This window comes from Eumetopias jubatus, unplaced genomic scaffold, assembly GCF_037043125.1.
Source record: "Eumetopias jubatus isolate StellerSeaLion01/CBP00866 unplaced genomic scaffold, mEumJub1_p1.0 scaffold_11, whole genome shotgun sequence".
NCBI classification, from domain to species: Eukaryota; Metazoa; Chordata; class Mammalia; order Carnivora; family Otariidae; genus Eumetopias; species Eumetopias jubatus.
This window is the reverse complement of record NW_028274817.1, coordinates 86,695,518-86,711,619: the sequence shown is the minus strand read 5'-3', so window position 1 is coordinate 86,711,619 and position 16,102 is coordinate 86,695,518. Positions and strand designations below refer to the sequence as shown.

At 38.2% G+C, this 16,102-nt stretch overlaps 1 protein-coding gene across 6 annotated transcripts in view; it reads left to right on the top strand.

The window, feature by feature from the left end:
- The window catches only part of RP2 (RP2 activator of ARL3 GTPase), a 63,952-nt gene that overhangs the window by 43,298 nt on the left and 4,552 nt on the right, over positions 1 to 16,102 (top strand). For 3 of the 6 annotated variants that reach the window (XM_028113388.2, XM_028113384.2, XM_028113389.2), the window contains 2 exons: positions 5,012 to 5,097; positions 6,843 to 9,439. In XM_028113388.2, coding sequence (XP_027969189.1) covers positions 5,012 to 5,097; positions 6,843 to 6,926 — 170 coding nt within the window. In that variant the 3' untranslated portion in view covers positions 6,927 to 9,439. Of the gene's footprint in view, positions 1 to 5,011; positions 5,098 to 6,842; positions 9,440 to 11,116; positions 13,491 to 16,102 lie in introns of those variants that run through there. The other 3 variants (XM_028113387.2, XM_028113385.2, XM_028113386.2) reach the window with 3 other exon arrangements.

The following is a 16,102-nucleotide window of genomic DNA, read 5'->3' as shown; positions in this document are numbered from 1 at the left end:
GGATAAAGAGGTACGAACTTCCCTTTATAAAATAATTAAGTCACAGGGATGAAAAGCAGTACAGCATAGGGACTATAGTCAGTACTACTGTAATAACTTCATAAGGTGATAGATGGTAACTACACTTATGGTGAGCATTTTATAATGTATATAATTGTGAATCACTATTTTGTATACCTGAAACTAATAAAATACTGTATGTCAACTATACTTCAATGAAAATAAAAATCTGAAAAACTCAGTTATTTTTAGAATAATTAAAAATAAAAATATAGGTCATATTTTACTGGAGGTTTTAGAGCAGAGGAATGTCATGGTCCCTTTAAAATGTAACTCTTACTAAGGGGGAAGCAGAGAGACCACCTGAGAGGCTGTTGCTGTAATCTAATTAAGACATGATAGGGGTGCCTGGGTGGCTCAGTCATTAAGCGTCTGCCTTCGGCTCAGGTCATGATCCCAGGGTCCTGGGATCGAGCCCTGCATCAGGCTCCCTGCTCAGTGGGGAATCTGCTTCTCCCTTTCCTACTCCCACTGCCTGTGTTCCCTCTCTAGCTGTGTCTCTCTCTGTCAAATAAATAAATAAAATCTTAAAAAAAAAAAGACATGCTAGTGACTTATTCCAAGGTCACATTAGATAACATAGAAGGAGGGTATTAGGACTTCCAGGAATCTTTTTTGTTTGCTTCAAAATCTCAGTTTTTCATGACAGCTCAAATATTTAGATTTTTTTTTAAATTTAAATTCAATTTAGTTAACATATAGTGTATTAGTTTCAGGAGTAGAATTTAGTGATTCATGGGTTGCATGTAATACCCAGTGCTCATTCCATCAAGTGCCCTCCTTAATGCCCATCACCCAGTTACTCCATCCCCCCACCCACCGCCCCTCCAGCAACCCTGTTTGTTCCCTATAGTTAAGAGTCTTTTATGGTTTGCCTCCCCCTCTGTTTTTATCTTATTTTATTTTTCCTTCCCTTCCCCTATGTTCATCTGTTTTGTTTCTTAAATTCCACATATGAGTGAAATCATATGGTATTTGTCTTTCTCTGACTTACTCCACTTAGCATAGTACCCTCTAGTTCCAACCACATCGCAGGAAATGACAAGATTTCATTCGTTTTGATGGCTGAGTAATATTCCATACCACATCTTCTTTATCCATTCATCTGTTGATGGACATCTGGGTTCTTTCTGTATTTTGGCTATTGTGAACATTGATGCTATAAACATTGGGGTGCAGGTGCCCCAAAGCTACTGCAAACTATTTGATAAGATGTTCACACTAGAATACTTTTTTAAAAAGTTAACCAGTGATCTTTATTGACCTCATAGTTAAGCTTGAAATAATCACAGTAATTGTAGTCAGCATCATTATACAAGTAGGACTGCTTAAAAAGTGCATTGTCAGCATTGTAGGGTTTTTTTTTTTAATTTAGGATTATCCACAACATGTTAATCAAAACTGATGTACCAGTCTACCTTTTTTGTTGGCGTTTCATTGTTGGTAGATTATTAGGTCACTTCCTGGAAGTTCATCATGTTCTATTTAAAGAATATCAACCAAGTTGGGGCACCTGGCTGGCTCAGTTGGTAGAACATGCAACTCTTGATCTCGGGGTCCTGAGTTTAAGCCCCACATGGAGCATAAAGCTTACTTAAACAAACAAACAAACAAAAGACGACTGTCAACCAAGTTACGTGCATGGGTTATTCCACCAAAATTGTGTTCCTGAATTCTAGATTATGTTCTCTTTATAGAATACAGGAACTTTCAGTAATAAATGTTTGACTTTAAACAGTGTATCTATTGTATTTCCTTGTAGTGATCCTGAATAAAAGCATGCTCTAATTTACCTTAGTTTAAACTTTCCACTCTCGTAAAAACTGGAAACCCTACTTTTATTATCAACTTTTTCTTTTTTTAATTCCAGTCTTAGTCTTCTGTCCCTTGTGTATTTTTTTTAATTTTATTTATTTATTTATTTGACAGAGAAAGAGAGTACAAACAGGGAAGTGGGGGAGGGAGAAGCAGGCTCCCTGCCAAGCAGAGAGCCTGACATGGACCCTAAGATCTTGACCTGAGCCGAAGGCAGATGTTTAACTGAGCCACCCAGGCACCCCCTCAATTTTTTCTTTTTAATTCAATATTTATTTGGTTTAATACACTTTTTAAAACTTTTTTGCAAATTTCCATATGTATTATCACTACTCAAAAGTAGAAAGCACAATGACCTCATGTGTACCTAACCCCCAGTTTTATCAGCTTCCTGCCATACTTCAAAAAGTAATCTATAATCTCCTTTTTGCTGAAATATTTTAATCAAATTTTGATATGTGCTGTTATTCATCCCCAAGTATTTGTGTGTATCTTAAAACCAAATTAAAGACGGATGTTTTCTTAAGTAACCACAATATAATATCACATCTATCATGATTAACAACAATTCCTTAATATCATTTAATACCCAGTCCATATTCACATTTTCCTCAAATCTGAAAACATTCTTTCTGTATTTTCAGGTAATTTGATCCAGATCGAAAATTGGCCCACTCACTGTGTGTAGTTTTGTTACCTTATATCTCTCTTAACCAGAAACAGGTGGTCTGTCATCCCCCCCTTTTTGTTGCATGCCTTTCTCTTGTAAAAACAAAAACAAAAACAAAACACAAAAAACCTGGTCAGTTGTCCTGTAGTATGCATGGGTTTGTTTCATTTGTTCCTCCAGAGTTATTATAGATCAGAAGTTAGAGCAAAGCCTTCTTAAACTCAGGTTTAGTTACTTTTTTGGTGTTACTGTTTCCTATAGTATTAAATGAGAAGGCTTATAATGTTTGTTAAACCTTTAGTTGATTGATCAATAGGTTTAGGTGATCTCGATCTTAGCTTTTCACCGTAGGATTTCCTGTCAGTCTTCTCTGTGGGATGCTAAAACCATTGATGACTATTGCCTGGATCCAATTATTTTTTTTAAGATTTTATTTATTGAAGAGAGCGAGCTCACGAGCGGGGGGCGGGGGAGAGGCAGAGGGAGAGGGAGAAGCAGGCTCTCCGCTGAGCAGGGAGCCTGATGCGGGGCTCAATCCTAGGGTCCCAGGATCATGACCTGAGCCGAAGGCAGATGCTTTCCCAACTGAGCCACCCAGGTGCCCCAGGATCCAATTATTTTATTAGGGGTTGCAAAATGATCATTTTCTAACCATGTCACTACCTCTGCATATGTTAATGGATGTTAACAGAACTCCTCTTGTATACCAGAGCTGTTTGGTTAACTTGGAATATGCTTCATAACAGAAAAGCAGAATAAATGAAGGGAAAATAATTACCGGTTTTCACAGTAATGAATTGATGCATGAGCAACCTACATTGGCGTCCAGTGAATTTTGTTTCTCTCTTCTAAATATCATTTTGAGCTCATGACTTTTTATATATTCAGTATGTTTTAATAAATTGCAGTCATTATTCCTTCTGATGTCAGTGTCTCATCTTTGGCCATTGGGAGCCCCTTCAGGCTGGCTCCTGTGTCCTTTTGGTACAACTGTATTGGCCTTTGATAGCCTCCTTGCTTTTTGGCTCAACAAGATATTCCAGGTTAATCTTACCCATTTCTTGCCCCAGACAGAGAATCATGCATTTTTCTGAGAAAATGTTCCCTGGTTATCTTCTTTATATAGCACCTGTCTTGATCTGTACACTGTGATCCTGAAAAACTCATACTTTGTTCTCTGTATCTCATTGTACAGTTTACTGTTATGTGTCATGCCTTTTCTGCATTTGTTGTTTATATTAAATCACAGGCCCTCAGGTCTTTTGGTGCCCAGTGTAGCATGGTCTTCTCCCTTGTTCTTGTGTCTTGTCATACAGCACATGCCTACATTCACCTTAGTACTTCATTGCTTAGTACTTCTTAGTCTCTGTTGCTCCATGTTTGTTTAATGGGTTTATGTCTTTTTTCAAGAAATTTATAATTTTCTACAGGTTAGGACATATCCATTACTTTATAAGTTAAAAAGAAAATCTATTAAGGAATATAGTGATAGCTGAATAACTAGTAATTGAAGTGAAGGACATAGTTTGCTTGGCTGACTTATGGCCACGTTTGCCAACAATTTGACGCCAGTAGTGCCAGTGCTGTATTTAAATCCAAGCCAAACTTAATCATAAGTCTTTACACTTGAATTTCAAGTACAGGGGGTTTAAAAGTATTCAAATTAATATATGGGAAAGGAGGAACAAATATTCTATTTAGAGAATAAAAACTTGGTCTTTGGTTCTAGAATGTAGTTTTAAGGCACACTCAAGAAAACTACTTTCAGATGGTCATTACTTCTGGTGCCTGGCTTCAATTCCTGCTTGGCTTAGCTTCATTATTGGTGGCCCAGAACTTGGCTGATAAGTAGGAGAATTGGAAGCAAGACTGGCTGCCTGGCAAAACCTACTTGGGGTGACTTGAATTGCTTTTGATCTTATTTGTCATCTTATCAACTATTTTTTTGTACTGCTAAATGAGTCGACTTTTTATGGTTTTTGACAAATGAAAACCAGAAAAGTCAGACTATTTCTAACACTTAAAAATGTGACCGTAGTCCTGTAATAACACTGAAGCTACCCATCATAATAAGATGAGACTGTGTTAATTTGTTTTATGATTACAGTTGGAAGAAGTAGCTAAGGTGATGTGTCTCATCTGTCTACTACTTCTTCTCTTACCCCCCAAGGAAGAGGCTGGAGATTCTTTACAATATAAAGAATAAAAAGATAAATTTTAAAGTAGATTTGGGGGCACCTGGGTGGCTCAGTCAGTTAAGCATCCGACTCTTGATTTCAGCTCAGGTCATGATCTCAGGGTCGTGAGATCGAGCCCCGTGTCAGGCTCCGTGCTGGGTGTGGAGCCTGCTTAAGATTCTCCCTCTCCTTCTGCCCCTTCCCCACACTTCCTCTAAATAAATAAATAGATAAATAAATAAATGATTTGTATTCATATTCAGACAACACTTCTTATGTTTGGTTATAGGTCCTGTTATTGCCTTGGAGTTTAATGGAGATGGAGCTGTAGAAGGATGCCAGCTTATTGTCAATGAGATATTCAATGGGACCAAGGTACAAGATTTTATTATTTCTATCTCAGTCAGACCTTTCATGTCATTTCCTTTTCCTTACAATTAAATAGTACTTTTATCCCCGTTGTTGCTTGGAATTAAAAAAAAAAACAACAGACCATGATTTTTAGAATCGGTGGTAAACAATTGGGAGCTAAGCTTTGGTTTTTCCTTGCCAAATTAAAATTTTAACTGCTTAAAAATTTACAAAATAAGAATCTACTAATTTAAAGATTTTTTTTTAATTTTTTTGTCAGAGAGAGCACAAGCAGGGGGAATGGCAAGCAGAAGGAGAAGCAGGCTTCCCCGCTAAGCAAGGAGCCCAGTGTCGGGCTCAATCCCAGGACCCTGGGATCATGACCTGAGCCGAAGGCAGACACTTAACCAACTGAGCCACCCCAGGCGTCCCAAGAATCTACTAATTTAAAAACCGTCAATAATACATGAGTTTCTAAAGTAAAAAGTCTCATTAAATGTCTCTTTAAGGCCTTCCTTTTTTGAAAACTAGTGATATGTTGAAAAGTGTTCTAAGATTATATACTTTAGATGGATGATCCTGTTGCCCACTGTTCATTTTTATTTGTTTCAGTAATGCTTCATCAGACATTGAATTTGGGGGGCACCTGGGTGGCTGAGCCGGTTAAGTGTCCAGTTCTTGATCTCGGTTCAGGTCTTGATCTCACGGTGGTGGGTTCGAGCCCAGCACAGAGCCCATTAAAAAAAAAACAAAAACACAATGAATTTGAGCTATATCTAGAAGTCGTTACATGTAGGTAGTTTCTAGATATGTTGATGAGGTTGGTGTATCTAAGAATTTCAGAGTTAATATAACTTAAAAACCAAACATATAAGAGTACTAAATGAGTATAGATATAACTAATAATTTTTTGATAAATATCTGAGATAAAATTTTTGGTTTTGTTGTCTGATTTGGCTAATAGTTTCTTGAATTTGCATAATTTACTTTGTCTTTTGTCTCATTTTGCCATCACAACAGTACTAAGGGGAAGGGCAAATATGATTAGGTTGAATAGAAAAGGAAGCAAAGAGAAAATGGTTATATGATTTGGAGGTTTTAGATCTGAATGAGGAGTCAAAGATTATCTAATTCCAGTGTTCTCATTTTGCAGGTGTGGAAAGTGAGCCCACAGAGATTTATTGAATGAATTGTCATCATCATACAGCTAGTTTATGATAAAGCTAGAATAGAGCCCAGGTCTCCTCTAATTCCTGGCTGACATTTGTAAAAACGATTTTTGGAGGGTTCTACCGAGTACTGCTTTACTTCTGTTTAGCAGATAGTTCATTTAAAATGAGTAATATATCTTTAGCAGCTTTAAAAATGATAATCTCAAGTCTTGCTTCTCAGCCTATTGAGATTGTTATTAGGAAATAGAAGAAACTAAGAATTCTTTAAATAAACCTCTATTCAGTAAGTAGCTTTCATAATATTGACTCTTGTATATTTAAAAAACAGTAAAATTCCAAGTGTGATAAAGTACAACTGAAGTATTATGAAAGCGAAGACCTTAATTATATCATAAGTGCTTTTAAAAGAGCTCAATTTACATTATAGCTATTGAAACTATATTGTATGGATTCTCCAGAATACTGATTAAATATTATATAAATGGTGTACTTGAATTTCTTCTAATAGCAAGCTTGTGACTGTTCTATAGACAACATGGGCTTTGGAATTTGGGGATTACTGGTATTTATTTTTTGCTTCTTCTATATTTAAAATAGATGTTTGTATCAGAAAGCAAGGAGACAGCATCTGGAGATGTAGACAGCTTCTACAACTTTGCTGACATACAGATGGGAATATGAAGTGCAATGTGGAACCAAGGACTTGGTATTAAGCCCTTTTTAATTTGTGTATTAGCAACGGTTTTTACTAATGATAAAACTGTTAATGTTTATTTTTTAGTAAACTGTTGAATACTGCATCATTTACTTCAGGTTCAAAATTAGTTTGTTTTGGGGCATCTGGTTGGCTCAGTCGGTAGAGCATAGGACTCTTGATCTCAGGGTTGGGAGTTCAAGCCCTGTGTTGGGCATGGAGCCTACAAAAAAAAGAAAAAAAAAGTTCATTTTAAATTCAGTAGTTTTAATCAGCTTAAAAACTATTTAACCTACTTCAATAAGATTGTGGTTTTGTTTCTCTGCTTATGATACCGTTATTAGAACACAGAAGTGGCTAGCAGTTCATGATTTTAATCATAATTAAATATCCTTTCAAATCTCTAAGAATTTAAACTTTCCTCAGTGCTCCATATTGTTTGAGAATACATTCCATTGCTTCTTTTCTTTTTTAATTTAGAGATTCATTACTAGTCGATCGATTAGAATGAACCTCTGCACATTTTTTTCATGTATACATAGCCAGTTAAATAATTGCTTAATGTGGCAAGTGAGATTTTGTACGCAGAATTGATATAGTACTTTGTAAATTGCATTTTTCTTAATTAATAGGGATTTGATAACCAGTTTTGCAATTAACTCTACTAACTGATGTTGGTGTAGCTGTTTCAAGACTACATTGTGAGTAGTAGGATTATGTGAATAAATTCTACACCGTTTAGTTTTTGAACGCAACTGCTAGGTGACCCTTGTACTTCCTGGTAAGGAAAGGCATATGCAAGGCCAAGGCTAAATGTATAGAAGCCCGACCACCAGCAGCTTTCCAAAAGGTGAGATCACTAGCTCTTGTGGTTTATCAGGAGAATTGGAACAAAATCTTGTGACATTTAGGTATGAAATGCTTAACCATGATGATAAGCTATGCAGATTATTAAAAAAAAAAAAAACTAGAGAGATTTGATTTTCATCAGATACACCTAATTTATCAAGTAGTGTTCAAGCATGATGAAACTGTTTTTGGCTGCTTTAAGCATTATTTCCCAAATCAACCTGACTGTAATTATTTACCAGGAGGCAGGGGAGAGCTACTTGTTTAAAAATCCACATCCTTGGACCCAGGCCCCAGATACGCTGCCTCATTCTCCAGGGGAAAGCCGGTTGTGAGGAGTTTGTTGCAAGCTAAAGTAATCAGTTCAGAAGATGTTGATTGGGTGATCTGGAGAGAAGGGACTGAACCTTCCATGTACATCGTATATAGCAGCTAATAGGAAATTAGCTTTCATAGGTCTATTTTTAAAAGGAACCTTAAATTTAAATCTATTTTGGTAAAACCAAGACTGAAAATAGCCACTTATAAAAATCCCTCTTATGTTTTTACTAAAAATGTATTTTCATGTGTATAAACTGCTTTTGAATATATCAGATTAATTTATAACTACTATATTGAACTGTGTGTTGATGTTCCAAAATAATACATTCAAAGACTTTTCACTTTAATAAGTAAAATTGACTACCTACCCTGTGTCTGGCCTCGTGCTAACCATTAGCATTGTATTATTTCAGTCTTTTGTAAGAGCATTCTATACTACATTCTCAACCTCTTCTTTAAATCAGAATGATTTCATGAGATGCAAATAAAACTTGGTGACAGGTTTAACATAATCATAATCATAATTTACAAATAAGCTTTGTAATTAGTGGTCAGAGGGCATTGATTTTTCCCACGGTTAAGCTAAATTAAGCTTATTCTTCTGATTGTGATTACATTATTAAATCCCATTATTCACACTTAAAGTAATTATAGTACCTTTTGGTTTTTAAAAATAAATACGTTACACAAAGCTGTAGACTGAGTTCTTTATTTTATCTATAGTATTTTAGCAAAAAACTCAGGAATATAACATATAAGGGAGATGTTAATTTTAAAATACCCACTAAATTTAGTATCTATTAACCAAAGCCTAAAATTTTACATTCTTCAGTTGGATAAGAGCTTTTACCCAAGCTTAAATTGTCTTTAAGGACAGTCATTTGGCCTCTGAATGTTTGAAAAGATTTTTAAAAATAAGTAGTGCTATGGTTGTTGTTTCTATAATAACAAATGTTGATAGTAATTATACTGCATTTCATTTTTAATAGCCTTTTAACTCATGACCATTTATTAGCAAGGAAAAATTAGTAATTTTATTAAGTTATACATGTTTAAACATTATATTCGCTTATTTCTCTTGTGTTATTAGTACTGCTGTTTTTGCTTCTGTATATTTCTGTCTAGCTTTTGTATGTAATTTATATCTAGTGTTTATAAATAAACGTGATTTGTAATAAATGTCGTTAAAACGAAAATGGCTGGGGCGCCTGGCTGGCTCAGTCGGTAGAACATGCGACTCTTGATCTCAGGGTCGTGAGTTCAAGCCCCACGCTGAGGGGGGTAGAGTTACTTTAAAAAATAAAATAAAATGAAAATGGCTTAACACTAATTTTTGAGGTGCGCTTCTATAACATACAGCTACTCATATATGTGCCAAGATTTGATCATGGCACAAATTTTTTAATGATAAAAGTAAAGTAGATGGTTCTAATCTCTGTCTTATGTTAATGAGACGTGAGCTGTGTGCCTTGTGTGTGTGTCTGTGTACAAAGTACTCTAGAGAAATGCAAAGGAAGCAGAAAACTTGTTTATATCTTAGGAATTTCCAACATAATGCTTCCTTTGTTGAAAGATACATTTTATTATGATTGAATACTAAGATTAGGCATTTCTCTCTTCCATATTTAAGAAAATAATGAATTGTTTATGGTATAATTTCTTGCAGGTTTATACAAATGGACCTTATTTACCAAATTAACCAGCCATTTGTACTCAACCTCTCCCTCTCCTAGCTCATAAATCAGAAGTACTGAAACTGCAGATTGGTTAGTTTTTTCAATAAGATCAGAAATACTGAAACTACAGATCGGTTAGTTTTTAAATAACATTCGTTATTTTTTCTATGTATGAAGCATCTCCATGTACGTTTAGACCATGAAGGGGAAATAGAAAGGTACAAGACAATTGAAAAATTACTTCCTGGGCACCTGGGTGGCTTAGTTGGTTAAGTGTCTGCCTTCGGTTCGGGTCATGATCCCGGGGTCCTGGGATTGAGTCCCACATCAGGCTCCCTGCTCAGCGGGGAGCCTGCTTCTCCCTCTGCCTCTGCCTCTCTCTCTGTCAGTCTCTCATGAATAAATAAATAAAATCTGTAAAAAAAAAAAAAAAGAAAAAGAAAAATTACTTCCTATTTATTGGATAGTTCTTGCTGTGTCAAGTTTAAAATTTATTTTTCTCATTTAAAAGCGACATATTTAACTTTGTTCTCTATAGAAAGAAATGATATTATAATTAGGGTATGATTACTCCTTCAAAATCCATTCTAGAAAATACTTTATCCTTTAAAAGCCTAACACTAAAAAATTTGAATTTTAGGAATGAAAACCTTTCTTTTTTTCTTTTCTTTTTTTTTTGCAAAAATGGAATAATTCACTGTTGACTTGGTTTTCTTTTTTGGTAGATAGTGTTGGAGGGCAATCAGTCCTACACAGGAGGGAAAGCAGTAAGCCCTTAAACCACATCTTTCTCTTTTGACATTTCGGCTTTTAGTGGCAAACTCCAGCAAGATGTTCCAAAAAGCAGTCTCTCCCTTTTCTAGTATTTGGGGCTTTCCTGGGGAGGGCGGGTTCTCACCTACAAATAGATGGTGGGAGAACAGGAGCACAGGTGGGCGAGAGCCCTGGCATGGTCAGCTGGGCTCTGATCCTCGTCAGCTGGGCTCTGATCCTCGTCAGGGGGGCCTGGTGCCCCCAATTTCAGTTTAATCTGGTCCACTTGTAATTGTCCTAATGAAAAGTAACTGGCCTATATGACAAGTAATGAAATGATGTTTATAAAGTATACCTTGAAAATACACTTTATGAATGTTAAGTATTCATAAAGTGAGTATGGTGTTCTTTTTAAGGAGTTCAGCTGGGGAGCCGTACACCCACCTACAAATGGGCAACTGAATAGGAGAAAGCAAGTATAAGAGGCGAAGACTTAAGTGCTGTTTTCTTATGATTGACACACTTCCATGTGTCAAATATAGGTCAGTTTGTTAGCCCATTAATAAAACCTTTTATAGGTGTCCCTGTGTGTGTGCACCTAACCCCAGCTGGTGTGCTGGAGACCCCCTGAGCACCAACCCTAGTCCCCAGCACAGTCGCGGTTCCACTCCAACAAGATCGAAGAAACTAGCACAAACCAGGAGAAACTCGCCCAACGGTAGGCCCAGGTGCGCATTGGTGGGAAAGTGACTGCTCGCCAAAAGAGGATGTTTCATGGCACAGCTAAAGCAGATGGTAAAAACAAAAACTTCAGCTCTCCTTAAAGAACTTAGGGGTAAACAATATCATACTGAAGAGGTGACTATGTTCCCAAGCCAAGGAACAGTGAGTGGTCCACCCTCACAGCCCTGAAGTGCGGCCATCCCCGGCAGCAAACACTCGCACCATCACAGGCCATGCTGAGACAAGCAGCTGACAGAAATGCTACCCAGCATCTTCAACCAGCATGGTGCCAACCGTCTGACTGCTTGAAGAAGACTGGCTGAAGCTCTGCCCAAGTGATCTGTACACGGAAAAGCACCACTCGCTACCGGAGAGGAGGATGATAATAAAGCTCCAGATCTCGTGGAGAATTTTGAGGAGGCTTCCAAGAACAAAGCAAACCAAACAGAGTCAACTTCTAAAGAATATAAAACTTGAGGAAGTTACTGGGAGCTGCTATTCGATATTATGACTGCTTCTTAAAATGTTGTTCATGGATCTGATAAGACATAGATCGCGAATATTTTTAAGCCCAAGCCCCTTGAACACCTCCACTCTTTGCAGGTTTTGCTTATACTTACTTCATTCTTTGCTGCTGATTAAGCTGAAGTAGCCTGGAAATAAAGTTTGAAGCAAGGTTAATAAAGTTCTTTGCCTAGCAAAGTAAATAAGTAAAAGTCCAATCTTTCATAACCATTTCACCTTAACTTCCAAACAGATCATATCTTAAGTGATTCGAAAGCTTATCTCAGTGGAGTCCTCTGGTTTTAGGACTTTGAAGGGTCCGGACATTTTCAGTCCCTCATCTTACCGATGAGAAAACTGAGGGTAGGAGAGTTTCATCGCTGAACTACAGTGTAGGCTCCTGACTTTCCCCTGGGACCCCCGGGGGAACAAGACTCGGCTTACCCATTTTCTGTATGCAGCCTTTTATAACTCTCAGCTGCATTTCCTCCTTGGTGCTCACACAGTCCTCTGTATAGATGTCCAGGTACTTCTCACACCTTATGCTAGTTCTCTCTCCATGCTTCCCTTGCTCTTCCAAGTGTGATCTGTGGACCACCAGCAGCAGCACCTAGAGCTTGTTAGAACCTCTTGCCCCACTCCAGATCCGTTGAATAAGCTTCTAACAAGATGTTCAGGGGAGTCATACACCACATTAAAGTTTGAGAAGCTCTGCCCTCGACCAGTAGTTCCTCGAGCGCTAGAATCAAGGCCTGGACATCTTTGTATATCCTAGAAAGTAGCTTAGGGTCCAATAAGCTGATCTATGTTGAATAAATGTTTTTAATTGGATGACACAATGCAGTGCTTCATTCTACTCTCCTTGACCGGCTTTGGAATAAAAGACATTCTGCAGGATTTATTTTCCCCCAAGTGGTCTGTGTTGAAATAGTAACCACGGTCTCTGCCCACTGGGGCTCTTGGGGAGCTTTGAGAGCATCAGTGGTATTCACTGGAAACAGATAAGAGCACAGCAAATTCTGACTGAAATTTTCTTCTGACGTGTTTTTGTATTCAAGTTTGTCTTATCCGATTGGGCAACATGTTGCATAAAGCCACTGTGGTCACTTGTTGAGGCCCAGGGCTGAGTTAAAATAAAAAAGCAGTCAGCTACTTGCTTTGGGTTTATGAGGAAAGGTAGTCACTTAGTCTCTCTCCGATCTGTTACCCTCCTTCTTTATCTCTTGATATCTTCCCACTTCTGGTGTTCAGAGATGAGCTTGGCCATCATCCACAAGCCATGTGCAGATTGTTCAGGGGAGTGGTTGATGTGGCTCCAAATTCTAGGGGGGAATATGGTGGTGGTGATGACTTGTTTCTGTCCTGGAACAAAGGCTTCATTATAAATGTGAAATTTGAAAGAAGAGTAAAACCCTAAACGGCACGCTCTACCCATCACTTACTTTAAGTGGTTCTTCTTTCCGTTTCCTCGGTAGAACTATATCGATGTCTTCGTATGAGACTTAATGGTAATTTCTTATGTAGAAAGTATTGCTTTGCATTTAGTCAGGGTAGACCAAGACTCAGGTGGCATATGATCACTCCCTTCCTATTACTGTTTTAAAGGTAACATAACACAGAAAAGAGAGAAATGTGCATGAATGTGATGCTCAGGTTTGAAAAGTCAGAGGTTTCTAACTTGAACCAGGGTTCACCTTGAAATAAAAAAAATGCCGATCTTCTTTATACATCTTTGTTCAAGTGTATTGTATTATAAATCTTTTGGTGCTAACATGTACTTGTAAAGCAAACTAAATGATCGAAGGCTGTGGCCATAGGGCAGCATCTGAGGCCTATATGGTATTCTACACACTGAATCTGACAGCACTACATACAGGCGCTATCCTGATGATGGATATAATAGCAGTAAGTACAGTTGACCCTTAAACAATGTGGGTTTGATTTGTGTAGGTCCACTTCTCTGCAGATTTTTTGATAAATACAGTATAATACTGTAAATGTATTTTCTCTTCCTTAATTTTTTTTCACTAGCTTACTCTATTGTAAGAATATAGTATATAATACACAGAACATATAAAATATGTGTTAATCCACTGTGTTATTAGTAAGGCTTCTGGTCAACAGTAAAGCTATTAGTAGTCAAGTTTTGGGCGAGTCAAAAGTTACACTAGGTGGGGGGCAGCATCCGTAATCCCTACGCGCTGTTCAGGGGTCAGTTGTATAAGGAAAAATGTAAACCACGGGACACACAGTAAATAGATGCTCAGAATGTTACACCCTTCCTTCACCCTTATAAAACTCATTTCTATGAGTGAGTTTTTTTAAATTGTGAAAAAGGACACAACATGAGAGCTACCCTCTTAAGTTTTAAATGAGTGCATTTTTATGGGAAAATGTTGCATCCTCTCCCCTCCCCCCACCTCAAATACATGTGAAGGGGGACCTCCCACCTTATCTGAAGGGGCAGAAATCTTTTAAGTGTGGTTGGGTTTGGGTTTTTAAATGCTGCTAGATAGAGCAGCTACTTATTATATATGTCAGGCTCTATGTTAAGCACTTTACATATAAAATCTCATTTGAGGGGCGCCTGGGTGGCTCAGTCGTTAAGCGTCTGCCTTCGGCTCAGGTCAGGATCCCTGGGTCCTGGGATCGAGCCCCGCATCGGGCTCCCTGCCCTGCGGGAAGCCTGCTTCTCCCTCTCCCGCTCCCCCTTCTTGTGTTCCCTCTCTCGCCGTGTCTCTCTCTGTCAACTAAATAAATAAAAAAGAAAAAATCTCAGGCGCCTGGGTGGCTCCGTTGGTTAAGTGACTGCCTTCGGCTCAGGTCATGATCCTGGAGTCCCGGGATCGAGTCCCGCATCGGGCTCCCTGCTCGGCGGGGAGTCTGCTTCTCCCTCTGACCCCCTTCCCCCTCGTGCTTTCTGTCTCATTCTCTCTCTCTCTCTGAAATAAATAAATAAAATCTTTAAAAAAAAAAAAAAGAAAAAGAAAAAATCTCATTTGATCCAGCAACCCCAAGAGAGAGCTACTACTACAACAGATCTGTTCTTAACTAACCTGGTGGTTGAAATATTTCTTTTCTCCATCCTCTCCTTTTCATGCCCATCCTCGTCAACCTAATGTGTGCTGTCGGCTGCCTGGTTATTCCATCAGCCTCCTCGTTGGGGCACCTACTGAAGATCTCTGCTTACTTCTTGCAGAAGTAATCCCATACACAGCAGGGGAAAAGAGCTTAGAAGTTAAGAGCGTAGCCCTTGGGGGTGGTTTTGTTATCAATAATTTTGTATCATCTTGTGACACTTTCTGTTTTGGAACTCGTAAATCATTTCATTTTCTCCCAAACTAGATTGTTTACTTTTTGAGTAATCCAAGTAATGTGTACTTTTGTTTTTAAGTCTGGGACCACTTTCTTAAAGAACAAAAACAACATCAAAAACTGAGCAGAAACTTACATGCCAGGTACTTTCATAAAATTAACCTCGGTATATCCCACAATGATTATCACAGGCTGTTGAGATAAGCCAACAGATAACTTACCTGTTTAAAGAACTCAGTCCTCCACTTTAGCCATTTGATCTCTTGTCAAATAGGACATGATCAGTGGAAACTGGTCTTTGCTTATGTTCCTCCCCCTGCCTGGAATCCCTTGATCACTCTCCCCCTTTTCCCACTCCCTTACCCCAAATCTTCAAGTTTTGTCCTTCCTTTGGGACTGGCCTGAGTTCTGTATGCTCTGGTAAGCCACTGAGCCCTGATCATTTGAACTAGTCATGTCAGAGTGGCGAAGAACAGCAGTGTAGATTTGAGAATCATTATACCCGGGTTTGGTATACATTCTGCTACATATTCCCCAGGTAGATCTCCACAGGCTATGTTGTTTTTAGCTTTCTCATCTGTAAAATGAGAATTATGACTGCTTTGCCGTTATTTTTGAGTATTCGGTGAAATTAAGTAAAAGGACGAGCCTCAGTGTTAGTTCTTCTCCTTAGTCATACAAAACCTTCGAGTATTACTTTTCTCATGTCTTATTTTTCCAAAATGACACCAAACTCACTGTGGACAGACACCAAGACTTCCATACCTGCCCCCCTGTTGGCCACTTGAGACAAATAAGTACTGTTTGGACGAATACAAATATGAACGTGATTGAGGGGGCTCTACTCCTCTTATAGATGCCACTTAACCAGGACCTTCTCCTGAATAGCTATGAGTATCGAACCTGTGAGCTGAGCACTGCAGGATGGGGTAGGAAGATGGAGGGAACTGTTAGTAGGGGACCAAAAGAAGAAGAAGAAGAACATGCCAGGACCCGTGTAACACAGTCTTGGAGTAAGCAGC